Source organism: Taudactylus pleione, unplaced genomic scaffold (assembly GCF_031769625.1).
Source record: "Taudactylus pleione unplaced genomic scaffold, aTauple2 ptg000019l, whole genome shotgun sequence".
Taxonomy (NCBI): domain Eukaryota; kingdom Metazoa; phylum Chordata; class Amphibia; order Anura; family Myobatrachidae; genus Taudactylus; species Taudactylus pleione.
In genome coordinates this window covers 13,789,986-13,817,919 of record NW_028284421.1, presented here as the reverse complement: position 1 = coordinate 13,817,919, position 27,934 = coordinate 13,789,986, and the positions used below count along the sequence as shown (strand labels likewise).

The following is a 27,934-nucleotide window of genomic DNA, read 5'->3' as shown; positions in this document are numbered from 1 at the left end:
ACACTCCCCACCCCCATCCCTTAAGATACACAAACACTTCCTCTCCTGACCCCTCCCCACCCTCCTCCCCCCACTCCTCTCCTACAGTCACACCAGTGAGCGCGGTTCACCCACCTTTATCCCGCAAGACTAGTCAAGTCCCCTGGAATGGCTGCTGGTACCCCGGCAAACCCCGCGCCAGCCACAAAAGAGGGCAGTCTGGTGGTGCGATGACGCGATTCACACTGAATCGTGTCATCATAGCCCCTCCCCCTGCCTTATAATGCCCCCACTCCACCTACTTGAACCGCCCCCACCCTCCCTTCTGGACGGGCCTGCCAGCTCCCTCCCAGATCCCACACAAGAATTGTCGGCAAGTATGCCCCATTACCTTTTCCAAATACTGACTACCTGCAAGTGAGTCCTCTGTGTGAGCGTAATCACAATTCAGTTGCTGCTCGTACCCAGCGCGGCTTACACGCATGTGCAATAGCAAACACTCGCTCAAACTGCGTAAATATCTGTATTGTGTCCATCTCTGAATCAGGCCCTCAGACAACTACAACTTTATATGAATAATATTATATATATATATTGCCCTGCAAGTGTAAAGATAAATGTTAAAAATAATAAATAATGGGAACAATGTACCCATTACTTTCAAGTATAAGTAGTATAAGGCTACTACGAGCCACTCAGCAGCTTCTAAGTCATGTGACATCACAAGCCACAGATCCCAGATCTCTGTGGTGACTCTAATACTCCTTTAACTTACAGTTAGGGTGTACATTATTCTCATATATATTTTCTTTACAAAATATATGTGTGTGAAATATGTTGTATATGAAATGAGCTTCAAACATCTGTCTTGTGTTCCATAAAATGTCCAGTTTGTGATGATTTGTTTACCAGAAATGTAATTCAGTTTGTTTTTCCTTTTTTTTTCTTTTAGGGTCAAAAGGCTTGGATAGAAAAGACATTTTCCAAAAGAGAATGCATCTACATAGTTGCCAACAGCAAAGACAGCAACAGGTGCATACTATTCTGCTTATTCTATAATAATAATAATTATGAAATAAACGTTATGATCGTTGACATTCTGTATAGAATGCTCACATTGTCTGTAGGATATAGCTGCCCTCTTTCTCCCCCACTGCTCTGGTCAGAGGCTACGTGGCACATGAAGCCACACTTTGTAATAACTTGGTGACACAAGTCATTTAATCTTCTTCCAGCAATCAATGTATTGAGACTCTACTGTATTAGTGGCCTAGAAGCAGGTTAATGAGAATATTAATAATTAGACCACTGCATTACATGAACATGAAGATATATGAAATATGTTGATTCTATTTCCTGTAAATAACATATCGAATGTAAGCAATCAGAGGCGGTTGAACTACATTATCCAGCAGGCTTTACTAATCAGGATAGCTCAGCAACATCTGTAGAGTCATATGCAGCTGAAAGCTATTATTATTATTATACATGAACTCACAAAGGCACAGTATTGTACATACATGTGATCGAATACTTGTGTAATTCTGACATACTACTTTCAGATGTTATTGTGGTCAGCTTATTACTCAGCACATCCCAGTTCCACAAAATGCTACAGCTAACAAGAATGGAGAAGAGAGCAAGCAACTGGAAGCTGTGCCTGAGAAGTGGTCCATTAGCAAACACACACAGCTGAGTCCCACAGATGCATTTGGCATTCTGGAGTTCCAGGGGGGTGGACACTCAAACAAGGCCATGGTAAGACTGGGTAATATCTGTGCTGGAAATGTTTCACATGGACACAGTCAGCATGAAAATATAGTGCTTGGCAATGTTTACTGTCTGAAATGACAATTAATATACGTGTCAGCAAAAATGGCATATTATTAATGCTACAAAATATATAACTGCAGTCTGTAAGCTACTGAGAAATAAAAAAAGAAGCAAAACAGAAACTTGCACTGCAGTGCTAATGTCTAATGCTGGTGTTAATAAAATAAATTCTGATATTTAACTTGTACACTCCCAGGGCCAATGCTGCCATTCCTCAAAATATTTATATTCTATGTAAATGCTCCAAAGATTGCACAAATGGTATAAATCTGGCAAAATATTATATATACATTCAACTCTGGAAAAGATTGAAATCATACTATACTGTAAGAAAGACAGTGCAGGTACTTTTTCAGAGCTAAAAGCGGCCATGTATCTTACTATTTCAGTCCACATATTAGGTTTAGAGGGGTCTGGGCATCTGTAATTCCCTCCTGTTCCTGCCTATGATTCCTCTTTATGTTAAAATACAAAAGAGACACTTGAGGTGTTGTCCATATACAGCCATGCCGTGGTTAATTTTCCATGTGAACTACTGTAGCTCTACAAAATATATCAATGGTTTACAAACAGTGGGCCTGATTCAGAGCCGCTCGTAAGCGGCCGCTCGTTCGATCCGAGCGATGTTCGCACATCTGCGCATGCGTATGGGTCGTAATGCGCATGCGCCAACCAGTTAGTGTGGTCGGAAAACGTGTGTTCGCAAAATTGCGAGTGCCTGCTAATTTGAGTGACAGGATGAGGCGTTTGTGGGTGGTAACAGGGGAAGGTGCTTGAAAACGGGGAGTGTAGATCCGAATGCAGGCGTGCCAAATGGTCAAAACGGGCGTTTTAAGGGTGTGCATAATTAACAAAGCAGCGTCATCGGCCACGTCACTTGGTTGTCTCTTAGCCTGAACTGCTCGCAGTGATTGCGGTAGGAAAATCCAACCACAAGCACTGCGAGCAGTTCAGACGCCTTTCGATGTATTCGATTAATCTAATAAATAGCGGAGATGTATGATGTGAGCGGCCAGGGGGCGTCTTTTCAAAATAGCGAGCGCATGTTTCGTTCGCTCGCTCAGACATAGAGGCGTCAACAGACCGCAAAGAGCGAGCACTCAATTTAAATAGCCGGCCCCTTTTTCTGAACGAGCGAGCGCAAATAGCGTCCGGCTCTGAATCACTGAGTTTGTATTGAAAGTGTAGAAATAGGCAAAGCAAATTTGTAGACCATACATAAAGTTAAAATGAAAACAACTGACAAATATTTTATATATTTGTTTTAAAGATAATCCAAAAGGGTTGGGCAAACACTGTTGTTTCTTGTATATACTTACCTACTTTTGAAAAAGCATTTCAGGGTGATTGTGAAAGCAACACCTATGAGTGAAAGTGTTTTAGTGACGTATATTGCTCCTCCTCAGAGGTGTATCTTAAAATTCAACTGGAAACAAGTCCCAAGGCAGTTACATAGTTTGGCACAGATCTACTTGTTGATGAAAATACACTGATAAGTAGATCCATATAAGTGGGCACGAGAAACCTTATTTAAAAATGCATGTTGCCATAGGGATCATTGTGTCTTATAACCGATGCGGGGAAATGGTACTGGTAATCCCATTTGAATATATATATCTGTGATTAACTTTTTTCCATGTAAATAACAGCTACATAATGGGGTAAGGTGCAATCAGGGAGATTGCTAGACTCTTCAGGGAGTCAGGGAAATTGCTACTATTTCAGGGAGTCTCCCTGACATTCATGGAGAGTTGGCAAGTATGTCCTTGTACAGTAGTTGGTATGCCAGCTTGCATAATTGATCTGCTTAAACCAACTTGAATGTATTAGTTTATATATGCCCTTTTGCAATTTTAGCTAAGCACAGGACATTAACTCTCTGACTTCTTATGTGTGTCTGATGTGCACATATAGCAGAGCTTTAATCTGTGTTTTACTTTATAAATGAAGATCACACACTGACATGACAGCCTGTAGCTGGACCTCTGCTGAGTGACAGTTACAAGGTCCATTGTGGCTCCCAGGAATCATGAAGTGTTGTTCCATTCCCCTCTGTGCTAAGCATGAATTTACATGCAGGGTAAAAAGACCCTATTATATTTATGGGGGATCTGAATCAGGCCTACTATATACATTTTAAATAAGAGCTCCATGCAAAATGAGTCTAAGAGTAATTGTTGTACTAGGTACTATAAGATCTTACACCGATTAGATCTTTTCATTCTGAAAATATTGATGAACAGTGAAGTCTTGTGATTCCTCAAGGTCTCCCCAATTTGGAGAAGAGAAAAAAATAGGGGGGGATTCCTTCCTTTATTCCGTGACCTATAATGACCTCAAATGTTTCTTTATCCAAAATGTAACATTTTAGCAAAATTCATAGACACTTTCAACAACATTTGAGACATTTGGTTTTATAGAAACTACAAATTTAACGGAGATAAATGTCAGTACATTATTCCAAAAACTACTTCACACTATATCAATCAATCTACTGTTAGCTTTTATAACTCCTGTTCCTAACATCACATTTGGCTGAAGACTAGGGGGGAAATTTACTGAAGTGAGAGTTTTTAGATGTGGGTTTTAGAAGAGATGTTGCCTATAGTAACCAATCAGATTCTACTTCACATTTAACTAGCACCTTCTAGAAGATAATACTGTAGCTAGAGTTTGATTGGTTGTTATGGGCAACATCTCTTCTAAAACTCACTTCTAAAAACTCTCACTTTAGTAAATTTACCTCTAGTTGTCTATCTGACTAAGCTGTTTCTGTGAAAAAGAATTACTATTACTTAGAGATGAGCAGTTCGGTTCTACTCTGTCATGTTCGATCTGAAAAACTGCATCTTATTGGCTATCCGGCTCTCACATGGTTTGGATAGGCAATTAGATAAATCCAAACTTGCTCTAATTTGGCAAAAAGAACTGAGTAGTACCGAACCACTCATCTCTACTACACTATATAGACAAAGTGATTGGACACTGACAGCAAATAGATCAACAATATTTTATTGATGTCAGTACTTTGTAGGTCCACCACGTGCAATGATTACTGCAGACACCATTCTTGGCAAACTGTCCACAAGTTCCTGGACAACAGCAGGCAGTATGTTTTGCCATTCTGACTAAAGTACAGTGACCAACTGTGACATTGAAGAAGGTTGAGTCGGCCTAGAAGGCACCCGTACCTCCAATTCATCCCAGAGGTTCCTAATGGGGTTAAGATCTGGACTCTGAGCTGGCCAGTCCATCCGGGTTACCGAATTTTCTGTATACCAGTACAGCGTCACCCTGGAAACAAGACAGGTGGCATTGTCTTACTGATTTATTTATTTATTAACAGTTTCTTATATAGCGCAGCATATTCCATTGTGCTTTACAATTGTAAACATTAATAGAACAAAACTGGGTAATAACAGACAGATATATAGATAGGAATGCCCTGCTTGCAAGCTTACAATCTATAGGGAAACAGGCATTGATACACAAGGATAGGTGCTATATATTGCATTTTGGTCCAGCCAGAATGCACAGTTTCTTGGTGGGCAGCATGATCCATTTACACCGGAATGTCGGCCAAATGTCATGAGGATGTGAGTGAAAGATGATGTGTGAGGTTGTGTGTGGACTGTGAAAGGGGATGTAATTACATATGGAGGCTATGAAGGTTATGTGGGTGGTTCTGGGATCTGATAAGCTTGCCTGAAGAGGTGAGTTTTCAGGGATCGCTTGAAGGATTGGAGACTAGAGGAAAGTCACATTGTGCGTGGTAAGGCATTCCATAGAGTGGGTGCAGCCCGAAGAAAGTCCTGTAACCATGAATGGGAGCAAATAATGCGTGGGGATGAGAGACGCAGATCTTGTGCTAAGCGGAGAGGTCGGGTAGGGAGATATTTTGAAATGAGTGAAGAAGTGTATGTTGGTGTGGTTTGGTTAATAGCCTTATGTGTAAGTAAGAGTATTTTGTATTGAATATGGTAGAAAACCAGCAACCAATGGAGGGACTGATAGAGCGGGGCAGCAGACGATTAACGTTTGGCAAGGAAGATAAGCCTTGCAGCTGCATTCATAATTGATTGTAATGGAGATAGCCTGTTTTTGGGAAGACCAGTAAGGAGGCTATTGCAATTGTCAATACGGGAAATAATAAGTGCATGGATTAGAGTTTTTGCAGTGTCTTGTGTGAAATATGGTCGAATTTTGGATATGTTTTTTAGATGTATGTAACATGATTTTGAGACAGATTGAGGGCCTCATTCAGAGGCGGTCATAGGATGCAAGCGGACGCTCAGAAACAGGGCGGCCGCTTGCATGTCGGTCGTTAGGCTGTGGGTTAACACCCACAGCTCTAACAACCGCTAAGGGAGATGGTCGCGATGGTCAAGACCATCGTGACCATCGGGGCTTATGACGAGACCCTAGGGTAGGGTCTCGTCAACCTCAAGCCTCAGGGAGCTTCCTGCTCAAACAGTGGGGACACCCACAAAATGCCAAGCGTTCCGAAAGGAACGCCTCCGTTTTGCTGGGCACGCCCCCTGCCCGCCCAGCAAACGGAGCAAGCTGTCAATCAACATCGACAGCTCGCTCCGTCTGCTTCGAGCCCGCTAACGACGGGTGATCCGTCGTTAGCGGGGGCTCGCGCATGCGCACGACGGAGCAGTCTCCGTCATGTGCATGCCCTGTGGACCAACATCGAGTCGGTTGCGGGTGCTCAGCACTCGCGACCGACTCTGAATAAGGTCCTGAATGTGGGGAACAAAGGACAGTTCAGAGTCAAGGATGACACCAAGGCAGCGAGCTTGTGGGGCAGAGTGGATTGTACAGTTATCAACAGTGATAGAGAGATCAGGTTGGTAACTGTTATTGGCTGGTGGAAATATAATTAATTCTGTTTTAGAAATATTAAGTTTCAGGTGGCGAGATGACATCCAAGATGAAATTGCAGAAAGACATTCAGTGACACGAACCAGTACAGATGGTGATAAATCTGGGGAAGATAGGTAGATTTGAGTATCATCTGCATACAGATGGTACTAAAATCCAAAAGAGCTGATTAGTTTGCCAAGAGAGGAGGTATAGATTGAGAATAACAGAGGCCCTAAGACAGAGAATTGTGGTACTCCAACTGATAGAGGTAGTGAAGAGGAGGCAGAATCAGAAAAACGAACAGTAAAAGAGCAATCAGATAGGTAGGAAGAGAACCAAGAAAGAGCTGTATCCTTAAGACCTGGGGATTGTAGTGTCTGTATGAGAAGAGAGTGGTCAACAGTGTCAAAAGCAGCAGAGAGATCTAGAAGAATTAGGAGAGAGTAATGGCCTTTAGCCTTGGCAGTGACCAGATCATTTACTACCTTAGTCAGTGCTGTCTCTGTGGAGTGTTGGGAACGGAAGCCGGACTGAAGTGGGTCCAATAAGTTATGTGAGTTAAGAAAGTGTGTGAGGCGGGTGTAGACAAGTCTCTCAAGTAGCTTGGAGGGGCATGAGAGCTGGGAGATAGGACGGTAATTTGAGAGTGTGTTGGGGTCAGAGTTTTGTTTTTTCACAATAGGAGTAATCACTGCATGCTTGAACAGTGATGGGAAGTTGCCAGTAGAGAGAGAGTGATTACAGATTTTAGTTTGGGTTGGAATAAGCACAGGAGACAGAGCTTTACTGATTTGTGAGGGTAAAGGATCTACAGTAGAGGTAATAGAGTAGGAGGATGAGAAGAGGGAAGATACTTCATCTTCGTTTGTGAGATCAAATGAAGAGAATGTGCCAGAGAATTCAGGTAGGGAATTGAGCAAGTCACTAGCTGAAGAAGAGCATACCATTAAATTTCGGATTTCATCAGTCTTGTCCCTAAAATAGGATGTAAAATCTTGCGCACAGATAGTAGCAGGTGGTTTGGGTGAAGGAGGGGTAAGAAGCAGTTTAAATGTATTAAAAAGTCGCTTGGGGTTAGAGGCTTGAGCAGAGATAAGAGATTGGAAATATGTTTGTTTGGCAGTGTCCAGAGCAGCACGATAAGAGTTGTAGATAGACTTATATGTGAGGAAGTCAGTCACTTTACATGAGAGTTTTTGTAGATGCCTTGTTAGGTTAGAATGCCACGGTTGACGTCTAACTCTACGTGGTGTGTGAGTGTGTGATGGGTAGCTGGAGCTACTTCATCAAGAACTTTTTCTAGAATCTGGTTTAGGTGTGATGCCGCAGTCTCAGGAGAAGTGAATGTAGAAATTGGTGAGAGTTGTTGTTGTAGAGAGGTAGATAGTTGTTGAAAGTTAATAGCATCAATATTTCTGCGGGTTTTAGGTTTAGGTTTGGTTAATTTCAAGGACGTTGATGTAATGGAGGAGAGTGTGCAGGTGATAAGGTTGTGATCTGAGAGAGGTAAAGGAACATTAGTGAAATCAGAAACTGAGCATAGTCGAGTGAATACAAGATCAAGGCAGTGGCCCTCCAGATGAGTAGCGGAGTCAGTCCATTGGGAGAGACCAAGAGATGAGGTTAGAGAGAGTAGTCTGGAGGCATGAGGAGATTGTGGACTGTCAATGGGGATATTGAAATAACCCATAACGATGGTGGAGATGTCTGATGATAGGAAGTGAGGGAGCCAGGCAGAAAAATGTTCCAGAAATTGTTGAGGTGGCCCAAGTGGGTGATAGATAACAGCAACTCGCACAGCGAAAGGGGTGAAAGTCCTGATACAGTGTATTTCAAATGATGTAAATGTGAGTGAAGGTACCTGTGGGAGAACTGTGTATGTAACAGATTGGGAGAGTAATATTCCTACCCCACCTCCTTTACAATTACCAGGCCTGGAGGTGTGTGAGAAGTGTAGGTTACCATATGAAAGTGCAGCAGGAGAGCCAGTGTCTGATTGTGTGAGCCATGTTTCTGTTATTGCCAGAAGGTTGAGGTTAGTTGAAATAAAGAGGTCATGGATGGATGTTAGTTTGTTGCAGACAGAGCGTGCATTCCATAAGGCACATTTTAGTGACTTGGAGGGTGAAGGGAGGCATGCAATGTTTATGAGGTTAGCTGGATTTATAGCTCGTTGTGGGTGTGGCATGTGTGTTGGACCTGGATTTGGTGATATGCCACCAGCTAATAGAAGCAGAAGGAGAGATATATAAATATATTGGTGGGATTTGTATGATAGATTTTTATGGCGACAGGTTGTGGATGTCATTGTCAATGTGTATAGATAATGTGTATAGATTGTCTTACTGATAAAAACATTTGTTATTCCCATGGAACTGCAACTGCATGGGTCTCTCGACTAAGTATTCTTATCGAAACCGCCACATTAGTGGCCATTTGGAACTCGTGGTGTGCAATGGTATGCATTTTGCTTGTGCGGGGGTGCCCAATCACTTTTTTTACATAGTATATTAACTCTGTTGTTGGTCTATCTTTACTTTCATGAATTTTATCCATAATGCTTGTACCTTCCTGTGAATTAATTTATAAGCTAATTATGCTTTTACAGTACATCCGCGTATCGTACGATACAAAACCTGACTCTTTGCTTCACCTCATGGTCAAAGAATGGCAGCTTGAGCTCCCTAAACTACTAATCTCTGTACACGGAGGACTCCAGAACTTTGAAATGCAGCCAAAACTGAAACAAGTGTTTGGGAAAGGACTCATCAAAGCAGCCATGACCACTGGGGCCTGGATATTCACCGGCGGTGTCAGTACAGGTGAGAACTTTGCTAAGTGAAGTTTCATTGGTGTGGAAGGATCCCTGGTTGAGAGCCCTGAGAGCTCCTTCCGCCGGATGTTGGGGCTCTTGACCTCTTGTATAGGTCACGCATGAGCACTAGCGTCACTTCTCCAAAGGAACAGTGAAAAGATTCACTGCTCCGGAGCAGTGAAGCTGCTCACGGGACAGCTGATTTTTGGATCAGCTGTCACCACGCCGGAGCAATGCTGAATTGCTCTGGGTTCCGAGGTGTGTTAGACTTAGAATGTTACTTATTGGGGTCAGACCCCGATAATTAACATCATGAATAGACCCTTAAATGATGTAAAATTATGGATTGCTATTAGTCAAACTTTACATTGTATAATGGAAATGGAATTAATTTACCAAATCTTGTGTAGGATTACATTTGCAAATGTAATCACAGTATGCAATTTATTATTCTCTCTTCTCTCTAATCCGGTGGTATTAATCCCCTGCCTTCTATAATTTATTACAGGTGTAATTCGCCATGTGGGCGATGCCTTGAAAGATCATTCTTCCAAGTCCAGAGGACGAATATGTGCCATAGGAATTGCACCTTGGGGTATAGTAGAAAACAAGGAGGATCTTTTAGGAAAAGATGTAAGATATTTAATGGCAATCTTATAGGGCCTGATTCAGAGTTGTACACTATGCCGATGTTTTCACAGTTGAGCAATAACCGTCTGTCTGTGCATGTGTCTGAGTCACATTGAGCATGCATCAAGGTATATTACCGTAGTCGTTTGCAGCGACTATTTTTTTGTATGTGATTGATAGTCAGGGAGTGTATGGGGGTGATAATGGGGGGTGTCGGTTAAAAATGCAGGCATGCTGCAACCGCTTCAGGTGTTTACCACATCCTGTGTATGCAATCCAATAGAAATATGGCTCCAGCGGCGGCTATTCTGCGTGACCATAGAGTTACTCAGAACCTCTGACATTGAATGATCTGCAACTAGTGCTGCGTCTTTCTGCAACCAGTGCTGTGTCTTTGTATGCAAATGCTTAGACTTGCAAAGACGCTGGTGTCGTCTAAATACATATATTTTCGGCTGTGACATTTGCATATTTTCGTACAGCAGTTGCATACAGAATCGCAGCTGCAGTGACAATACCGTACATCTCTGACTCAGGCCCATAGTTCTGCTTTCCAACATATCGGAGCCTTGTTGATGAGTGTGTTTGAGCAGCGGGCTCAATTCAGACCCGCTTTCTAGATGCGTTCGCACGCACCCAGCGCATGCAAATCCAGCAAAGGTAGGCGATTGCACAGCAAGGCATTAGCACGCCCACTATGTTTTGGCACGCCCACTAATGCACGTCATCTCCAGGAAGTGTATGCAATCATCGGTAACATTGAGTACCATGAGAAGCGAACGCAGCGCTTGTGGTTAACCATACCCTGCCAAAAGCACTGTGAGTGCTTCAGTGAGAAATACAATCAAGTGACGTGTACTATGACACTCTGTAATAATTATGCACGCCTCTTAAATGGCGTTAAGACGCTCCAACACGCCTGCATCCGCACCACCACTCCCCTGTTTCCATCGACCAACCCTTGTTACCACCCACAAACGGCTCGTCCTGTCACTCAGTCTAGCGAGCTATCTATGCGTAGCGAGCAAATGCTTCCCGATCGCATGGACTAATTCGCGCACGCACTCTGTGATGCATATACATGCGCACATTGCGAACCATCAGCAGCTATGAGCGAACGCAGCCTAGCGAGCGGGTCTGAATCGCTATACATCACTTATATGGGACAGGGCTTTTCTTGTCATATTTCTATCAGCAATAGTAAGAGAAAGTTACTTTATTTACAGTTATTTCATTCAATGTGAGCTGTTAAAAATATGATAAACTTAAACAATGTTATTGTTAGCTAATAAATGTTTGGATTGGAAATACTGATAATTTGTTCATGTACATTTTATTAACAGGTCACAAAACCTTACCAAACAATGTCTAATCCCCTGAGTAAACTATCTGTACTGAACAACACTCACACGCACTTCATCCTAGCGGATAACGGCACACTAGGAAAATATGGAGCAGAAGTAAAGTTGCGACGCCAGCTAGAAAAGCACATATCTCTTCAGAAAATTAATACCAGTAAGTTTAATCCAATGTGTTGTCAACGTCAATATAATTAGTTGTTTTCCTGTTTTGATCTCTGGATTTGTTTGACCTTCAGTAGCAAACAACAGATTTAAAGATGTCTTGTAAAGGGGCTTTGTATTTGATACATAATATGAGCATCAGTCTATAGTTTCCTTCCTGCCAGTAGGAATCTTTTTGCAGGTTGTCTTTTATCACCTGACAATTTCTGTCTGTGGTTCTAGTTTTCATTTGACAGTATAGGAGATCAGCACAACTAGTGGTGATGTCAGCTCTTGTTAAAAGTCAACAACACATGTTATAACTAGTAATGGCATGTGATTCCTGGCTAAGCGCACAAAGATGACTTCAAATAACCATACACTATGTAGCAGGAGGTGCTTTGCTTCTTGCATACGTGTTCCAAATGAGTGAGTAGATGTGTTCCATTTAAAAATAAATCATTGTCTGTGAAAAAGAAGAGCTTACTCAAGTTTATGTTCCATGCTGAAACTTGTGTATTGTAAGGAGCGGCATTATTCCTACTTTACAATAATTATATGAGAAATGACCTAGAATAATATGAATTGTAAATAAACATTGCCCTTTGTGCAGTCCCAGAAATCATTCATGACTTGGAATATCATTATAACTCACCATAGGCAGGGCAGACCACCCACTATTGTAATTAACCTCCCCCTGGAGCGTTACGCCCTTAACCCTGGTGCTTCTTACCTTAATAAACAGAGGTGGGGTGGCATCCTTGGCTCCGTAGATAGGGATGGTGGCATCTGGCTTTGCCATCATAGCCAATGGCCACAATCTCAATATTGACATTTTAGGAGAATCAACTGACAGCTTCACATATAAGAAGCTTCTGACTACTTCTCCGTCATGCCAGTGGCTGGAGCTCCTTGTGAGGATGCCTTATAGTAGCCATTCTAAACACTGTATAAGTGACATTATTATTATTTGAATATAATTATTAACATTTATTTATATAGCGTCAGCATATTCTGTTGTTCTTTACAATTGGTAAGTAAACAGTAATAAAATGAGACTGGGTAATAACAATCTAATGGATATTTGGCTTTGAGGTGTCCCCTAATTATTGGTACTCTAGGATCGCCTAATAGAAGCCCCAGCCCTGACAGTGGAGTAACATTTCTCGTATGTGGTACTACTGTATATGTAAGAATAACTTTTTCACCTTTAATGAAACTTCAGTTTACTGTTGTTTACAAATTATTTACAATTTATGGTCATTGGAAATATATCAGGTAATATTGTATTTCCATGTTATACCTGCATAGAGGGCTCTCTGATAATGTGGCACATGGGTTTCCCTTTGTCATCCTATGCCTGGAAATAAAGGTGAGGCAGGGACAGCAAAGGGATGCTCAGCTGTCATCTTTTGCAACCATATCACAGTCATATTAGGCGGAGGAACTTCCTGAAGAGTTGAGTATGAAACTCTGCAAATATGGAATTATTCTGTTTGTTTGATAATTGATTGTTAATCATTAATAGGCTTAAGACGCTCATTTTTGTATGATAATGCATTTTTGCATTTGACTTTAACTATCAGTCTGGACACTAATGCTTTCATTGGTTAAAATGGATATACTACTGTGTAACGGTAACATGCATTCTCAGCAGGCTATGTGTACACTAATATCTATACAGGCTTGTAACTTATGTAGCTTTACTGGAAATTTAAGTATCGGGTTTTTTTAGTAGAAATATTGACTGGGTGTGCTTTGTTCTTGTTGTAGGGCTGGGTCAAGGTGTACCTGTGGTAGCTCTCATTGTAGAAGGTGGTCCCAACGTAATTTCCATTGTTTTGGAATGCCTGCGAGAAGAACCCCCAATCCCAGTAGTTATCTGCGACGGAAGTGGCCGAGCCTCTGACATCCTGTCTTTTGCACACAAATACTCAGAGGAAGCAGGGTAGGACGTCATGTTACATATAAGGCTTTTTGGTGTCTATGTAATTTCCATATGTTCTACTCTAAACTACAGTTTACTTTTTTGTTTTACTAGTTAAAGGATTGCACCTTATTTTCTATCAATAATTATTATTATTTGAGCCTGGCTGACATGAGAAAACTCTTCATTCACAAACAATATTGTGTTACTTCCAATTAGAAACTGAACACTAGACAATGGCCCATATTCAATTAGCCGCGATAAGTCAGTTTCTGCAGAAAAGTATCATGAGTGACGTCATTGCGCAATGTGAAAAGTTTGCTCCATATGCAATTCCAAAGACTTTTCACCGGTGCGGAAACTCAATGCATTGGAATCGGCGAAAAAGATTCGCCTATGAATAGCAGTCGAAAAAAGTGCAGAATTGGGGTTTTGGGGTGCAAATCTGCACCCTTGGGACTCTCCCCCAAAGGTAAACTGTCAAAAAAAAGATTAAAAAATACTATAGATAACCCCAAAAAAGTACTTTTTCACATTCAAAACCAGCGAAGTCGGCGAAAAGTCCTGCATGCAAAAAGTGTGGGACTTTTCGCCGGGAATTGAATATGGCCCAATATTTTTTGTAAAGTTTTATCAAATACATGGAGCTCTTTCTGCAGATGCCCAATTCTGTCATTCTATACTTGTAGATGCAAACTGTGCCCAATTGTGTAACGTGAACGATTTAAAAGTGTCATAGACGGAATTAATAATAGTCAGCGTCCGTAATCATAGAGATCACCTTATGCATGCAATGTGGTAATGTTAGTTCTAATCTAATAATAGAAGTGTCATTATTAGCTCTGGGTACTGTCCTTGCAATTACTGAAGAATTTGATCACCACTATAGAGTGCTTATAATTTTGTTAGGACTATTACACCTTGTAATGTTTTTGTTAGATCTCTGGTTGCTTTTATGACCGAGGCCAGTCCTGCTGTTAGCAGGGTACACACTAGACAATATATTGTTCGTACAGCCGATTAACGATATATCGTCCCAACCATTTGCAAAGTGATTACACACAATATATTTGTGAATTACATCTTTCACAGATATATCGCATTGACTATGCTGCACGGCAGATGCAATATATCGTACAGGCATAGGGGCTGATTCAGACCTGCTCGCAAGCGGGCCGATGTTTGCCCCCTGCACATGTGCCGCCTCCGGCATGTGTGCATGCGCGAGACCCGGCCAGCGGGGTGCTCCGTTGCTACGGATCTTCTCGCACCGAAACGGGGCAGCTGTCGATTGTGATTGACAGCTCGCCCCATTTTGGAGGCGGGCAGGGGGGGTGGCTACACAAGTGGAGGCGTTCCCGAAGGAACGCCTGCCGTTTGTGGGAGGCACCACTGACATCACCAGTGATGTCAGTGGTGAGCTTCCTGCTCTATTTAGACAGTACCACAAGGGTCTAGTCGCAAGCCGCGATGGTCGCGACCATCACCTGGCCGCTCGCAAAAGCTGTGGGTGGTCATCGACATCTTAGCGAATGGCCAGGAGGCCGGCTCCATTAAAATAAAAAGCGCCCTGATTCAGAATGAGCGCTCTGAAAGAGCGTCCGTCTCTGAATCAGGGCCTTAATGTTCACATATTAATGTGTGTACAGTAGACCAAGTGACTGAACGCTATGTTGGTCGCAGGAACCACTGAAAGTTACATCAAAACTGGTTCTTCTGACCAGACATAAGGAATCCAAAACCAAACCAAAACATTTGAGGGTGATTTTACCAAAACCAAAACACGATGATGAATTAGAAGAACCAAAACCAAAAGAATTGGATCCACATACATCTCTACTTTACACATTTGAGTATAAGCAGGGTACCTCCTTATCTGAGTACATGAGAATAAAATGTTTTTTTCTTTAGTAAATCTTAACAAATGTTAAAATCAGAATTTTAAAGTTTATTAATTAGCAATTATCTATAGTCTTGTTTACTGCTAAAATTTATTTGTGATACCATATGCTGTTTTAGATATTTGTTTATATACATTTATAATATTTATAATTATTTGGCAGCTTGGGCGCACTTGTCAATTTTGATGAATACATTTTATCATGTATTGTTATTACAATTGGCGCTAGGTACTTTTTTTTCAATATAGGTTGAGTCTCCGATATCCAAATTGGGACCAGGGGTATTTTGGATAACGGAATATTCCGTATTTTGGAATATTTGCATATCATAATGAAATATCTTGGGAATGGGACCCAAATATACACACACAATGCATTTGTGTTATATACACCTTATACACACGGCCTGCAGGTAATTGTATACAATATTCTCAATAATTTCGTGGCTCAAACAAAGTTTGTGTACATACATAAAATTCAGTTATGTTTCTTATACACCTTATACGCACAGTCTGAAGGTAATTTATATAATATTTTTAATAATTTGTGCCTTAGACAAAGTTTGTGCACATTGAACCATCAAAAATCAAAGGTTTCATTATCTCAGTCATGCCAAAATTATTCCGCATTTCAGAATATTCCGTATTTCTGAATATTTGGATATGGGAGGCTCAACCTGTATAATATATATATATATATATATATATATATATATATATATATATTTATATAATTTTCAATTCAATTTTTTTTTTGCGCCATATGAGTTTTTTCTTTTTATGTTTCTTGCTTTGTCTATTTTTTGTGGTGTATATTTTTTAGGATAATCAGTGAATCTCTTCGTGATCAGCTTCTCGTTACCATTCAGAAAACATTTAACTACAGTCGGAACCAGGCTCACCAGCTCTTGGTTGTCCTGATGGAATGCATGAAGAAAAAGGAACTGGTAAGAACAAATTACTGTTGAAACAGTCTGTGGACTACAGTACTTGTCCCAAACACTTTAGGGTAAAAAGATTCCCCAATAAGATCACCACTGGCTGGCATGCAACACATTCAAGACATTGTGAGCTCTAGTTGAATAAGGGAGAACAACAGGCTATCTATACATATAGAATACTATATAGGGGTTTAATGGTTTTCGTAGACAAATTACATAGAAACATAGAATTTGACGGCAGATAAGAACCACTTGGCCCAGCTAGTCTGCCCCATTTTTACCCATATGGTAAACTCAACTCAGGTCAGCCAAGAGAGGGCAGGAGCAGGTACTAAATACCCGTGTTTGTAGGTGGGGCCTGGCAGAGGCCCAGGTCCGATGCCGCCTCCGTCCGCCCTCTTGTTGTCAGAAGTAGCAGCCTCTCTCCCCAGCCAGAACACACTGCTGTGTGCTGGGCTGCAGTTGGGTCAGGGAGACTGCCGCCACTGAGTAGCAGTCTCCTCTGCCTGTGTGGGTGTGTAGGGGGGCAATCACATTGATCTCCCCCCTAGATTTTCTCTTGGCTGAGGGGCTCACAGCACCCCCCTGTTTTTTTATATCCAGTTTCAGTGCATGTCCTCTTGTTCTACTACTTCTCTTTATTTGAAGAATGTCTCCCTCCTGTGCCTAAGTTATTATATTTTTGTTGCCAAAAAGACAAATTGATTATATTCATTTTAAACTTTCCATTGGCAAACATTACTATGAAATCAATAATATTTTTTAAATATACATATTTCAAAGGACCAACACATGCTTTAAACATACTGTACTATAAACATACTTGCAATAGTTAAAAACTGTATTATGTACTGATTGCCATGTCTTAAAGTGTGATTATATGCCATATACCTCATATGAACATTTAGACAACCTTCTTGATGATCTTTTTTTCTTCTTTTAGCTTAATTTTTAAACTTAGGTTTAACCATTACTACAATGGTATTTTTATATTCATTTGTTTTTCATGGTGCCTAATCTAAGTAATGTTTCAGTACTTCTGGAAACCTTCTGCGCAGCCATTAGTTACATTTTATCAATTTGATCTGGATCCTAATATTTTAAACCCTCATTTTCTAAGTAGGACATGTGTCAAGTGCGGGCCAGTATGGAATCGCATGGTGACATCATTTTCTTATTAGCTGGAGCCATAAAGCAGATCTCCAGGCAGTTGTGTTTGGAGGGTTCAAAATGGGGTCATCTGGATTTTAGGAGCGATCAGGCCATGTTAAGGGTGTAATGGAAGCCTCACTGTTCTGCTTGCCATGAAGTGGGTAAATGATTAAGTTTTATTAAAAACCTTAAGAAAAATTAGTTTATATTATATTTTGTTTGATTCTCAACAACATAATAAGAATACATTTTTTTATTACATAGATTCATTCTCAGTTAAACTATACTGTGGAGGTTGTGTTTATGGCCTTCCTGAAATACTGTATAGATTTTGTTATACTTTCTGTGTTGTAGCTTGGTTTATAGGATAACAAATAGTACATCTCTGCTTCTTCCTCCAATAAAGATTATTATGTTTGGTTTGTCCCGTCTCTGTGACTGGTCAATGTGTCATTACTGAGTACATTCCACTTCCATCAATGTCTATCTGATCATGGGACAGCGCCTAATTAGCAAACAACTGTGGTACTAATGGATTTGTAAAGCAGTCATATAGAAGGAATTCTACAAAGGGGCAGCTGTATGTTGTCTTTGCAGTAAGAAATGCTTGCATTAGTTCATCCTTTGGATTTTTAACCATTTCCTAAGACAATGTTCCCCTTATAAGTCAGCTGAAGCCTGAAACAAATCTAAGAATTGGAATACAGGACAAATTGTATGTCTCCTAACAGATTTCCCACTGTGTGCTACTGACAATCACATTATCGTGTTAAAATAAATCTGTTGCATTACACATTGTTAAAACCATTTCTGTTGTAATTATATATAGCTTGGCTAAAAAAAATGCTATTTATTTATTTATTTATTTGTGTGTCCAACTATGGCAGGTTCTTATACATATGTGTCTGTTAAAGGCTCCCAGCTATAGTATCAGCAGCAGATTCCATACAGCTTAATTAACGTTTTGCAAACACTACCAACTGGCTACATTAAGTTTTCATTTTGCAGGTAGAGGGCCTGCTTCAGAGCTGTGGGCGTGCATGAAAAGTGCTGAAAACCCCTACGGCATATGTATTCCCCTGAGAATTTGCACTGCCTACTTTTGCATAAGGAGGCGCTGGTATTAGAACCGGCGAGGCAAAACCATGGGTGTTCCTGGGCAGTCTGGAAGGTGAATGCAAAAAAAATCTGGACCTGATTCTGACCTGCTCGCTAGCAAACGATCCCTCGTTGCTGATGATGTTTTCAAATGTGCGCATGCATATAGTTTGCAGTGCACATGCGCAAACTGGTACGAGCGTTCGGGATGCGCTTGCTCGCCCTACAAAGACAGCCCAGTGGAATGAGTGACAGGAGAAGCCGTTTGTGGTTGGTAACAGGGGCAGTGGGTGGTAACAGGTGGTAATGGGGGAGTGGAGTTGCAGACGCAGGTGTGCCTGAGTGTTTCAACGCCGTTTCTGATGCGTGCATAATTAACAGGCAGCATCATAGTACACGTCACCTGGTTGAATTATACACTGAATTGCTCGCAGTGCTTGCGGTAGGGTACAGTCAACTGCAAGCGCTGTTTTCAGATCCAATGGAACCCGATGAACCGATAGTTGTATATACTTCCTGGAGATGACGTACACTAGTGGGCGGCTAAAGACAGACTAGTGGGCATCTGAAAACACAAAGTGATTGCTCGCCAATACATAGTGGGCCTGCTTATGCCTTGCCGTGCGAGCGCCTGCCTTGACATCACTTAGCTGAATTTCCATACGCTGGGAGCGAGCGGCCGCATCTAGCGACCAGGTCTGAATCAGGCCCACTGTCTCATGCACGTTACGGGAGTGTCACAGGCGTGTCAGTGAACATTGCTGCGTTCCCAAGAACAGAGCATCAGCTGAGCCACATGAGCCATATTTAGCCAGAGTTTAGAAGAAGACACTGCACCAGCCATAGGTTTGTGCAAGTGTCTATGGTGAACACGATGATGCACATATGGTGGAGTGTTTGGAACTAATGGCGGAGTTACACCATCGACAGGGATTGAAAGTAAGCATCTCAGGACTTGCACTGTCTGGCACACACTAGTACATAAATATATTACAGCAGCTGCGACGCCACTAAAAAATTGCAAACACGGCTGTAACTGCATCCACCTCTGTATCAGGCCCAGAGATGTACCTGTAACTGCCTAGAGGTTTTAAATGGCTTCTCCTCAATTGCTAAAAAAAAATCTTGTCTGCTAGTGCCCTAGGAGCTATATTTATTCAGTGGTTTTTCAAAGCTGATGATTTGTAACAGTTTTGCGAATGAAATTTAAAAAAGCAAGAACATTGAATCATTTGTCTACTCTCCTGGGACATGCGGGAGGCTCCCGATTTTTTGGGTAAAGAGTAGGCACTTCTCTCACATTCCTGCATCTCCTCTTCAGGCAACTCCCGGAGAGGAAGAACTAAAAGTCAGTAAGTACAGTATGCATTGCATGCAAAACTATATTATTGCCATTATAAACCCTGCATGCAAAATAGCCAAAAATTGGTGGTTTTGGAAACTCAACGCATAATAATTATAGCCCCAGGTATTCATAGCATTATAAGTATTAAGACAAAACTCTGCTTCCAAATAAAATTCTGCACTATTTGGGGCTCATCTGTGTAGGTATAGCCTTCAGTGGTCAACATCACATTTTCATATAATGGTGATTTAAAACAAATATGATTCAGAGATTTACATAAATCCGATATTTATGTCAGTAGCACAGGGGGGGTTTCTGAGTACCTAGAAACTCCCACTGACAGACCCAAAAAATTTTTTCAGAGACAGAGACCTTGGGACAAATGTAATAGGGTGAGAGTTTAGAAAATGTGAGAATTTAGCAGTAAACTATCACATAGGTGGAGTTTTATCTTCAAAATGGAAAAACATCTGGATGAGATTTTAATTTGTGAAAGTTTTTTGAGTCTGAAAACATGCGAGTTTGCTCTGTTGCTTTGTTCTCAGACTCTATTACATTGGCCGAGTTTAAAAAGTGTGAGAAAACTGTCACATTTTCTAAACTCTCATCCTATTACATTTGGCCCCTTGTCTGTGTCTGTGCATCAGCTGCCGGTCACCCACCATGATCGGAGCTGCCTGACCACTGTCTTTTTAGCAGTCAGTGATTCCGCATCAGGTGCTTTCATATCACCTGACGCGGAAGCGCTGACAGCTGAACCGGCAGTGCACCGCAATTTACAATACAGTCCTCATAGAGGGAACATGGGAGAGGAAGGATCACGGCCGCTCAGCAGCACAGCACCGAGGAGGTCCGCAGCTAGGAGCAGAGCCCATGGGTGTGTGCATGTAAATATGCTATGTGTATGTATGCTCTGTGCGTGTTTGTAAGTATGCTGTGTGTGTATGCTACAGTATGTGTATGTATGCTCTTTGTGCATGTGTTTGTAGGTGTATGCTGTGTGTGTCTCACATATATATATATATATATATATGTGTGTGTGTGTGTGTGTGTGTGTGTGTGTGTGTGTGTGTGTGTGTGTGTGTGTGTGTGTGTGTAGGAGACCTCCCACAATAAATCCTGCATTTGCCAATGTACGTAAATCTCAGATGATTGCAGATCTGAGCATGTGCAGTACTGTTTCTGAGATGTCCGTCTCAGTGCCCTGTGCCTGGATGTAACTTCACTAGCCCCAGCAGTGTGATTTACCCGGACAACCTGAGTAACCTGAGGGTGACTCAGATGTCCAATGTCCACGCAGTTGATCAGATGCTGCATCTTTGGATGCAGCAGTGGATCAGAGAAACCTTTTTCATAAGACTCCACTGCGACATTCACATATTGCCATACAGCTACTATGTACAAAGACACAGTGGCTACCACAATAAGGTCCATCTCTGGATTAGCCCCATGCTGTCTGAGGAATGATAAATATATGTTCCCACACTCAGGGGCATATTCAATTAGCAGCAGGAGTTCACCGATGACTAATTGCCGGCCAAAAGGCCCGCAGCGCAGGGAATAGCTATTCAATCAAATAGCTTTTTCCCCGCGTCTTTAATCGGGACTCACAAGCATAAACACATTGATTCCGCGAAAACTGCAGAATCAGTGTGTTTCTCCCTCGCTCGCACCTCATGGACACTGGGGTCCGTAACAAGATTGATGGTATGATGTAAATATATGTACAGTATATAACCACAGACAGTACACTGGGCCCTGGGTGTACAGGATGTTAAGTAATGCCCCTTTCACACATGCAGCAAAACCCGTTTTTTGCACGTGAATGTGCATCAACCCAGGTTTTTGCTATGTGTGAACGCAAACTAAGTCCCGGGTTCATGACCCTGCTCTGTGCCAGAGATGGACTGAGACCTGGAAAATTCACGGGTTGATAGACCATGGAAGTGGTATGAGCTGCACAGCAGTGGTGCTGGTGGCAGTTAGTCCACAAGTGGTACAGCTTTACCAGGTTAGGTTTATTTCACCAGGTAGAACAAAAAGGTGGCATAAAATCACAGGAATGAACATGTACAATAACAATGCTGGAACAGCCTGGAGCATAAGGGTATTGCTGGGCATTGTAGTGTGCTGAACTACAGGATGGTGTATGCCCCAGTGGTTAGTGGTGCTATGCCCTTTAGTAATAGTAATGGTGGTATAGGGTAATTGTGATACTCCATTAGGCTCTATATGGCTCTTATGGCTGGGTGTATCAGAGGGCACATAGAGTCTCCTGGAACGGTGAGTAGGGAAGATGCGCCAACAGGGCTTGCATGCACAGTAGCACGTGTTGGATGTCGGGCCTCCTGGTGAGTCACGGCGAATCCTAGAGAACGTTGGCTCTGATGCTCTAGATCTGAGGCAGCACAGAGCGCTCCTCATCCAACCCACCTCCCTCGCTCAAGACTGCCTGTCATCATAATACAATACAGTGAGCATCACAGTATATCAGATGTCCCACCTGCAATTACAAAGGAAGGCTTAAGCAACATGGCTCAGTGAAAACACATTCCTCCCAGAAAACACATCATAATGCAGATTGAATAGACTGTCATCATCCCAACAATATCCATAGACTATGTATAAAGAGAAATGTGGGTTTATAAATACAGTGTAGTAAATGGCAGTGTTTCCTAAACTGGGTGCCATGGCTTCAACAGACTATGCAGCACTTTACAGATAATGTTTATTCACAACAGCCTTTGCCCTAGTGGATATTACAGTCTAAGGGCTGTATTTACCAATCATCTTTTTACTAAAATAATTTGAAATGGGTGTTTTCACAGCCTTTTCACATTTCTTTTTGTTTCACCTAAATATATGATAGGGGAATTGGAGTAGTATTCACACCCTTTTCACAAGCACAGCCCGGAGTTGGCTTCAGTGATCAGGCTGTGTGTCTGATAAACCGCTTCGCTGATCATAGTGAAATAAAAAAAAATTGAAAAAAAAAAAAACACCTGCACCCAGACAAGTGGTCGGTGATTTGGTTAGCGGCTCGATGACCCAGTCATCTGACCTATAAACTGAGATGATGTGCTGCATCCACGGCCTGCAACAGAAATCGGGGCCCGGCACACTCATGTTTTTTGCGGTCCCCTATCCCCTCCCAGTAGGTACTGTACATGCAGGTTGGCCATTGGCAATCGGCCCTGTCTATCAGTCTCATACCCAACTGTGTCTCTCAGCCTTATCCTTGCCTGTGTTGCACCAGCCTCAACCCTCGTCTCTCCAGCCTCATCTTCACCTGTGTCACTCCAGCACCATCCCTGTCTGCAGCCTCATCCATCTGTGTCTCCCTATCTCCAGCCATCCACTCATCTCCCCTGTGTCTCTCAGCTTCATTTATTCCACTGTGCCTCTCTGCTTTGTTCTCCACCTTGTGTCTATCAGTTTCATTCCCCACCCTGTGTCGCTCAGCTTCATTCCCCAGCCCATGTGTCCATCATCTTCACTACCCAGCCCCTGTGTCTGTGTCTCTCAGCCAGAGCTATAACTAGATGTTTTGGTGCCCTGTGCCAGAGAGAGCATTGGCGCCCCCTCCCCCATTTTTAAATAAAAACATTCAGCTCAGCAGGATGGCCCTACTGCTGCTTCTTATGGCTTACTGTGATCACTGGTCCTGTATATGCTGGAATTAATACACACAATACACTTTGTATGGCGCATATTAAAGCCGGTTAAGTGCTAATTATGCCCTCTTCATAGATTGGCCACACTCGCTCTAAAAGCAGACATTTGGAAACCCCCCTCTAGAAATCCTGCGTTTGCCCCTGCTGGCCACTTGAGCTCGGCTCCTCTCTGATCCAGCATCATAACGTCACGTGCGCTGTGCTATACTCCCTCTCTCTGCCTGTGCCCTGGGCCTGCAGTACTTACAGCAGTGGCAGAGGCAAAGGGGACACATGAACTGACTTTTCATGGGGGCCAGTGCTCCTCGGTATCTTGGGGCCCAGTACAAGTATCCTTTTTGTACCCACTTGTCGACGGGCCTGGCTGCATCCTCAGTTTACTGCATCAGACGACCGGGGCACAGCAATCAGATGACCAGATTCAAATATTGCATTGCAAATCCTGGCAATTTGATCACTTCTCAGATGCGGATTGTGATAAATAGAGCCCTAACGGGCTGATTCAGAGATACATGCAACTTGGCCATAATTATAACTGCACTGCGTGCATGCCTCCCGTGTATTACTTATCCGAGCTACATTGTCCAACGCAGCATCGGATAATATGCATAACATTGGCCTGCTAAGGTGCCCCATGGCATCAAGCAGCCGGCCGCCGCAGATGTGAGGAGGGGGCCATGAAATCTTCATCAGCTGAAGGAGATCCTGGCCTCTCTCCCCCCCCTCCCAATGGCAGCGACATGCCTCCGTTTCAGGAAAAGGAGGGTGATGCCGCCCTCTCCCCGCCCACAAATGGCAGCAGACTGTCAATCACTAACAGTCTGCTGCCAATCTGCAAGCAGGATCGCATACCCGTTCTACACATGTGCAGAACGGGTCATGCACCTGCGCAGATTCCTGTACATCGGGAATCTGCGTTCAGCAGTTCACTAGCATGCATTGCTGAATCAGGCCCTGTGTATATTCACCAGAAACTAATGCATGTGTCAAGGGCCGGACTGGGACTAAAAATAAGCCCTGGCATTTAAAGAACACACAGGCCAACCTTGGCATCAGCATCTGGCTCCTGGCATAGACTCCTCCCATTACTATTCCTGACTCCTCCCACTTCTTAGTCTATGCTCTTACAAATATAATTAATATTAGAACAACATACAAGTATACATCATTCTCTGTATTAAAATACAGACAACAGAGCTCATCCTGCCAGTGGCATCCCTCTCCACGGTATCTCCCGGTGCAGGAAGGGATGCTGTGTGCGCAGCTTAGCCGTGCACCGTCAAAAAGGGGGCATGGCCATGCGTGAAGGGGGTGTGTCCATGCGGACTGAACCCCCCGTGCTTATTATTTGGGTGGTAAAATGGGGGGCCCTGTGTGTGCAGTGCCGGCCAGCTGGCTCCCTCACAGTGTCAGGAACAGAGTGCTGCACTTAATGCTATAGTGCAGCACCCAGCTCCTATCACTGAGGGGGAGTCTGCACCTTAGTGTCACACCTCGGCGAGTGACACCCCAGTGCAGCCCGCACCCACCTTGTGACACCACTGCATAATGTAGGGGATTCAAACATGTGCCATAGTCACACATTTGAATATTTGGTTGGTTCTCTTAGGTAAATGTGGTACTTCATTGGTGTAGGTCACACATAAAGAAAAGGGAAGACATTTTCCCAATTGACCAAGCCCTAGTTTAACAGTTGTAGAGGATTAGATAGTGTTTAGATAGGGATTTTTAGGGCAGAGGATGACACATCTGTACACACCAAAGCAGAGTCATAACTACACACTTTGGTGCTCTGTATACATAAAGAGCATTGGTGTCCCCCTACACACCTTAAGGAGAGGAAGAGAGCGCCATAGGCGTGCTTAAAAAAAACAAGTTGTACTGTAGTCTCGTTGGGAAAGGGTGTGACCACACAATAGTACCCCCAATTCAAATTATGCCACACAGTTGTGCCCCTTACACATTATGCCACACACCGTAATGGCCCTTACAACATAGGCGAAATTAGACATTTGGTAATGGGTAGTCCTAGCAGGGCTGCCAAGACATTGGGCAGACCCAGGTATGGTGGGAGTGCATGACTACATGGAAAGGCATGGCAACTTCCTCTCATTTACAGCATGATTATAGTGTGAGCTGCTGTGAAGCAGAGGTGTGAGTTGAGATGTCTGCGGTTGCTGCATATTGGAGACATTGGTTACACCTCTTCTGTACTCCCATGTCCTAAAGAGACTTGGGTACTTTGTACCTATCCTCCTGGGTCCCAGTTCCAACCCATCACCAGAACTTTTGTTTCCTTGACAGTTTCCACCTTGTCTCATGACCATTGCAAAGTTTGCTGCTTCAGTGTTTTCAGACCTTTTTGTCAGATGTTACTATGGTATACTGAAGTAAAATTCTAAGCATTTCATAAGTGTCAAAGGCTTTTATTGACAATTACATTAAGTTTATGCAAATAGTCAATATTTGCAGTGTTGACCCTTCTTTTTCAAGACCTCTGCAATTCGCCCTGGCGTGCTGTCAATCATCTTCTGGGCCACATACTGACTGATGGCCGCCCATTATTGCCTAATCAATGCTTAGAGTTTGTCAGAATTTGTGGGGTTTTGTTTGTCCACCCACCTCTTGAAGATTGACCACAAGTTCTCAATGGAATTAAGGTCTGGGGAGTTTCCTGGCCATGGACCCAAAATTTTGATGTTTTGTTCCCCGAGCCACTTAGTTATCACTTTTGCCTTATGGCAAGGTGTTCCATCATGCTGGAAAAGGCATTGTTCGTCACCAAACTGTTCTTGGATGGTTGGGAGTAGTTGCTCTTGGACGATGTTTTGGTACCATTCTTTATTCATGGCTGTGTACTTAGACAAAATTGTGAGTGAGCCCACTCCCTTGGCTGAGATGCAACCCCACACATGAATGGTCTCAGGATGCTTTACTGTCTTTTTGCGTCTATTATACACACCAGTGCTTGCACTTTTATTTGTTTATAGATAGAAGAAGCATTCCAAACATTGGAAGTATTTATTTTATTGTACACAGGAATATATTGCCATCTGAACATTAAAAACAAATATTATCGCAATGTTACCAAAGCATTTAAATATTATAATACCATCAGAATATGTCTATATTAAACAGTATAGTGCCATCTAAGCATTTATTTTTAGCATTACATGATTTTACATGGTAGACTCACATATGTTCGCATAGAAGCTTATGTATAAATATATTAATGATTATGTATTTCAACTAACTAAAAAAACAGGATGCCCAATTGCCCACACACATTCATTCATAATGCGCATACACCCCAAATTCATTACTGAGTGATGTTCGCCATGTGCAAAGGGGTTCCAGTATCGGCACCTACCTGCAGGTTGGTGCTGCTATGATCATCAGGTGGAGAGTGCTTCTGTGATCACGGTGGGGTACCCTCGGGGGACTGTTATGATCGAGGAGGGGACACTCGCAAGGGGTGGGGGGCAGTTGTGGAGGGGGCGCTCCTGTGTTCGCGGGGGTGTGTGCACCTGTGATGTGCAGCACCCAGGAAACCAATAGCTCCGCCTCCAGCAGAGCAAGTGCTGCTTTAGAGACACTAGCGCCCACCTCTCCCTCTGGCCATTACATTGCATTTACACTATGTGGCGGCATTTGCCAGAATTACCAGGTGGCCAGTCCGGCCCTGCATGTGTTCATATTTACTTTTTTGCAGCTAAAATTCAATCACTCAGTTGATGACGTACTGTGCAGAGGTAATGCCTAACTTAGATGCGGTGGTATTTTTATCAACATAGAAAATACTGATTAAAAATGTCCTTTAAAAATGTCAGTCACGAAAAGAAAGTGTTTTTTTTATGATTTTATGCCTTAAGCTGCATACACACACAACGATTTTTTTAATGATTATCGTTAAACGATATCGTTTAACGATAATTGTTTGCAAAAATCGTTTACTTTCTGAGTCAAACGATGAACGATTATCGTTCATGCGCGTTCACGTTTGTAGTTTGTAGTTTGTAGTTCAGTCAGACTTGTCAACTCAACGATTTTCATTAAGGGAATATGCAAAAATCGTTTGCAGTTCATAAAAATCGTTAATGACATTTAGTAAATGAACAACTTTAGTAAACGATTTTAGTAAATTTTTTCAAGGGAAAAAATCGTTTACTAAAATCGTTCATTAAAAAAATCGTTGTGTGTGTATGCAGCTTTAGAGTAGGAGATTGTCATTTATCAATGGTAAAGTAATAGAATTTCAAGTTAATGTTT

General features: G+C 42.4%; 1 protein-coding gene across 1 annotated transcript in view; it reads left to right on the top strand.

The window, feature by feature from the left end:
* Positions 1 to 27,934, top strand: part of TRPM1 (transient receptor potential cation channel subfamily M member 1) — a 109,766-nt gene that overhangs the window by 7,016 nt on the left and 74,816 nt on the right. The window contains exons 2-8 of the mRNA XM_088445553.1: positions 932 to 1,011; positions 1,542 to 1,737; positions 9,290 to 9,503; positions 10,005 to 10,129; positions 11,470 to 11,641; positions 13,402 to 13,576; positions 16,279 to 16,402. Coding sequence (XP_088301679.1) covers positions 1,735 to 1,737; positions 9,290 to 9,503; positions 10,005 to 10,129; positions 11,470 to 11,641; positions 13,402 to 13,576; positions 16,279 to 16,402 — 813 coding nt within the window. The 5' untranslated portion in view covers positions 932 to 1,011; positions 1,542 to 1,734. The remainder of the gene's footprint in view (positions 1 to 931; positions 1,012 to 1,541; positions 1,738 to 9,289; positions 9,504 to 10,004; positions 10,130 to 11,469; positions 11,642 to 13,401; positions 13,577 to 16,278; positions 16,403 to 27,934) is intronic.